Source organism: Henckelia pumila, chromosome 2 (genome assembly GCF_033568475.1).
Source record: "Henckelia pumila isolate YLH828 chromosome 2, ASM3356847v2, whole genome shotgun sequence".
Taxonomy (NCBI): domain Eukaryota; kingdom Viridiplantae; phylum Streptophyta; class Magnoliopsida; order Lamiales; family Gesneriaceae; genus Henckelia; species Henckelia pumila.
The window spans coordinates 57,264,536-57,269,756 of record NC_133121.1 but is presented as its reverse complement, the minus strand read 5'-3'; the positions used below and the strand labels follow the sequence as shown (position 1 = coordinate 57,269,756).

Here is a 5,221-nt window from a genome sequence, read left to right as displayed (position 1 = left end):
ACCCTTATCCTATCCTAAACTTAACCGAATCGAGCCCAAATTGAACCGACACGACCCAAACATCCTAAACTTGACTTAGGACCAGACTTCACCCAAACTTAGCAGACCAAACCGTTCAGTTTAATCTAGCACTCCAACAGCTCAACACTTTTCTCTAAAATTCTGCTCAAGTCAAACCTCAACTTCACCTCTTATAAGACCCTTGTCAATGAATTTACTTATGACCAAGCCTTCCTAAACACCATGAATCACCTTTAGAACCAACCTCATCCCTTAAACCACCTAGGACAGCGATCGAGATCACCCAAAGTCGTGCCCCTTTCACAACCATACCTCTCTTGACTTCAACCCAACGTTCAAGACTCCAACTCCAAATGACCAGCCCCTTCATACCATTAATTAGACCACCCTAAACACATTCAAAACACCCCAATACATCCTCAAACATCTACTAAGGCAGCCCCTCCAACACCAACTCCAAATTTTCGAAAAAGAGTTTGAAACTCCAACCAAAATGTCATAAATCTTAAGCCATCAAATGAGACAAGTGCATTTCATTACATACACCAAAACATAACTTCAAAATCATTACAAACACATCAAAACTCGAAATATAGGCTGGAATACAATCTGAAATTTCTGTATTTTCAAACAAAAAAGCCCATCATCCTACAAGTCTCAACACAATTCATTCAAACAACTCATCTAGCTTCAACCATAAGGAAAATTTCGAAAATAAGGCATGCTTCATTTCAGGATTTTCAAAAAAAAGAAACGAACACTAGCTCAATCATGCAAGAAACATTTCGAAATTAGCCAAGAATATATCACAAAATATCATAGCTTGCTTGGTGGCTCAAAAACTAGCTTATACTTGCCTTTGTTCTTCAAAACTCAAGAAAAAAGAGTGAGGGAGGGGCTGGAAATTTCGAGCTACAGCAGCTATGACTTTGTTAGGGCATGCTCCGACCGGCGTGGGTGGTGGAAAGGCCGCGGCGGCGGCGGCGGCACTAGGGTGGAGGATGGAGGTGGCCGACGGGTTGAGCGAAAGAAAGAAAAAAAAACGTGAAGGGGAAGGAAGGAAAAGAGGCATGAGGTTGGATAATTTTGGGGATAGGGTTACACTTGAGTTGTATTTTAAGTTTGAGTGTATATGTGTGTGTATATATGTGTATGTCTCATTTGGTAGGTGTGTGAGTGTTGCTTTAAAAGTACTACTTTAAAGTACTACAACTTTAGCCTATTAAATTAACACTTATAAAATTCCTAAGTTTAAAAACCCCAAATTAAAAATATTATATTGGGTAATATTAGTCTGGGTTTAAGAAAATTTTAACTTTTGAAAAAGTTAAAGAATAAACTCAAGAATGCGATAAAAATGATTTTCTGATACCCGGAAACATCTAACTTTCAAACTCGTGTCTAAATCCCCATTCCTCCCAATTTAACTCTTTAAAATAAAATCTTGGGATATACCGCCGAAAGCCACCATCGCCGAAGCCGGAACCGAAGAATATTGAACTTAAGAATCTTAAAATAAATAACTTAAAATATTTGAGCAACTTAAACTTTAAACGAAACTTAAGCAATTAAAATCAAATAATTAAAATCATAAATATTGAAAAATGAATTTAGGCATGAAAATTAAATTATGGAATTCTAGGTGCTACAATTTCTCCCTCCCTAATATGGAATTTCGTCCTCGAAATTAGAACTTTCAAAAAGCTCTGGATAGCGAGTCCTGATAACTGCTTCCGTCTCCCAAGTGTCTTCTTCACCTGAATGATTCAGCCATCCAACCTTGACCATCGGAATAGTCTTGTTACTGAGTCTCCTCTCCTATAATCTGCGTAATTCTTCTGCCTGCTCTAGGCATTCTATATCCTATCTCGGATCTTGACTACCACCTCAACTGTCAATTGAACAATCTCAGGTCCTAACTCTGATTTCTCACCAATATTATCCCAGAAAACTGGTGATCTGCACTTTCTCCCATAAAGTGCTTCGTAAGGAGTGATGCTGACAATAAAGTCCACGGTAATAATCCCCCGTTCCCACTCGGGAATAAGGAGTGTCTTAATCAATCCTGCAGGTCTCTAATATTTTGCTTTGACTTGCTGGCATGTCAGGCACTCTGACAAAAATCGGGAGATAACACGCTTCATGTCCGATCACCAATGCAACGGCTGAAAATCCCTACGCATCTTTGTACTGCCTGGGTGGATAGAATATGGTGATGCATGGGCCTCTGACATGATCGTAACTCGCAATGAGTCACCTGTGGGAACCCAAAAACGATCCCTATACTTAACAATCACATCTTCAACTGAATACAAATCATTGTCTCTCTTCTCAACTCTCTGTCTCCACTTACTCAACTGTTCAACAACTGCTTTAGCAACTCTAATGCGGTCAAATAACGTAGTATGCACTGTCAAGGCTGAAAACCTAGGAGCTCTACCCTCGGCATAGAATTCTAGTCCGAATCTCTGAATCTCATCCTGTAATAGTCTAGACCCGTCAAAGAGGCATAAGTAATGACTCTATCTCGTTGCATAGGAACTGCTCCAACCTACTTCTTGTACTTGATCAAAACTTAACTATGAAACTCCCAAGTTCCAAGCCACTAGTCTAAGACAAAGATCAACACCTAGGCTCATCCCCAACACCATAACACTCGCACTTGTCAAACTTAGCTAATAACTTCCGTTCTCGAAATACCTCAAGAACAGTCCTCAATTGCTGCAAGTGCTCCTTTCTGTCCTTCGAATAAATGAGAATGTCATCAATGAAGACAATGACAAACTGGTCCAAGTACGGCTGAAACATGCGGTTCATAAGATTCATAAAGACCGTGGGCGCGTTCGTCAAAACGAACGGCATCACTAAGAACCCGTAGTGTCCATAACGAGTCCTAAACGCTGTCTTGGACACATCTGACTCCTTCATCTTCAACTGATGTTAACCGGAATGGAGGTCAATCTTTGAAAATACTGAGGCGCCTTCCAACTGATCGAAGAGGTCCTCAATCCTGGGTAGTGGGTACTTGTTCTTCACTGTTACACCATTCAACCCTCGGTAGTCTATGCACAATCTTAGACTCCCGTTCTTCTTTTTCATAAAGAGAACTGGTGCGCCCCATGGAGAGAAACTAGGGCGTATTAACCTTTTATCAAGTAATTCTTGAATCTGCTCTTACAGTTTTCCTCATTTCAGTGGGAGCTAATCTGTAGGGTGCCTTAGAAATTGGCACGGTATCGGGAACCAAGTCAATAGAGAACTCAACTTCTCTATCAAGCGGAATGCCTGCAATAGCGCTAGGGAACCCATACCCAACTCTCTGACAACGTCCACATCTGAACTGGACGTGTTGACGATTCCGTCAAGGGTAAGCTGGCTAGGAATGACTCGCACCTGTTAAGAACGAGCTTCTTAGCTTGCAAAGAGGATATGACTCGGGCCTTCCTAAAACTCCTAGCAGCCTCTAACCAAAATGGTTCCTCGCGCTGAATACCTAAATTATGGGCAAAAGCCTTCGAAGTAAAATAATGGGTAGCCCTGAGTCTAACAAGGATCTAGTGGACACCCCGGCTACTAAAAATCCTACTTGCATTAACGGCGATTACAACCACGGAAAATATTGAAGTTAAATAACACAAGTTCTGCTTAGATTCATTCTAAGTCATCAATTTCCCAATTTAAATAATATACATGCTATCACAGGCAAATTCCTCAAAATAAGCAACATATTACAAAATCTTACTCCCAATAAAAAAAAAACTTATAATCAACATGCATCAGTGTATCGCTTAATTTCTGTAAACCAAAGACTTGGAATGTTACCTGAAATGAGGGTAGTGTCTGGATCAGCCTCCTCGGCCTGCATCACGAACACTCGATCTTGCACAGGCCTCTTCAACTCCGGACAGTCTCTATCCATATGACCCGGCTTCTTGCACTTAAAACAAGTTCCTTCCCTCGCTAGGCATTTCCCAAAATGGGCACGCTTGCAAATCGTGCAAAAAGGCTTCTCCCTCATCCCGTGAAGAGTGAGTCTCTAGGCCTGGTGACCCTGTGGTCTCTGAGCATGATGCTCCTGGGGCCTGAAGGGTCCTTGCTGGCTCTGCGGCCCAGTGAATGGCCTCTTACCCTGCTGCTGGTGGTGACCCTGAGGAGTGAAGGTCCTCTTGCTATGAACCTTGGCACTGATGTCCTTCAAGGACTGCTCGGACCTCATAGCCTTCTTGATGGCAGTTGCATAATCCACTGGCTCTGAAATCATCACATCCCTACGAATAGTAGGCCTCAGACACGCAACAAAGTGCTGCAACTTCTCCGCCTTGTCATTCCCTATCAAGGGCATGAAGTGCCAGCCCCTCTCGAATTTGCGCACAAACTCGGATACAGACATGTCTCCCTGCCGGAGACTCATGAACTCCTTATTCAGCTGCGCCCTCACCTCGGCGGTGTAGTACTTCTCATAAAAGAGAGTCTTGAATGCTTCCCAAGTCAGGGTGGTAACATCAACAGTCTTCTCCACACCCTCAAACCACAAGGCGGTGTCATCCTTGAGTAGGAACGCCATACAACAAACTCGGTCTCCATCTCCCAACTCCATGTAGCGGAAAATCGCTTCAAGCGAGCGAATCCAGCCCTCCATTACCATCGGATCCGTAGTGCTAGAAAAGTCCTTAGGATCCATCTTCCTGAACTCCTCATAGATCGCACTAGGTCTAGCCCTCGGGGCATCGGCATGCTGCTCTAGGATACGAGCCAGGCCAGCTAGCAACTAAGCCCCAACATCAACTGGTGGAGGGGGCGGAGGAGGTGGCGGTGGCGGTGGAGGTGCACATGGTGCCATATGTACGCAAGTTCGAATTCCCACATTCAAATTTCATGCCTTAAAAAAAAATTTCTTTAAACTTAAACATGCTCAAAATATTAAAGGAACTAGTACTATCAAACTTAAACAGATAGCATAATGAAAACTTAAATCTTACAGACTTTGAGGCGAGATCCCTTGAGTTTCGGTGACCGGCAGTAGGCACAGCCCAAACCAAGACCGTGCTTTGATACCAACTGAAACGACCCTAACCTCTAAACTTAAATAAATAATAAAAGAAATGCGGATTTATAAAAAATTTGTCATGACTTGTTTGAAAATACAACCAACCAACCTGTCACATGCAGCATTTCAAACGAAAGAAATAGACACCAGATA

The 5,221-nt window shown here is 42.6% G+C and overlaps 1 protein-coding gene across 1 annotated transcript; it reads right to left on the bottom strand.

The window, feature by feature from the left end:
- Window positions 1-4,057: 4,057 nt before the first annotated feature.
- Window positions 4,058-4,660, bottom strand: LOC140877653 (uncharacterized). Its single transcript, XM_073281193.1, has one exon. The coding sequence runs from the start codon at window positions 4,658-4,660 to the stop codon at window positions 4,058-4,060; it is 603 nt and encodes a 200-aa protein (XP_073137294.1).
- Between the last annotated feature and the right edge of the window lie 561 nt (window positions 4,661-5,221).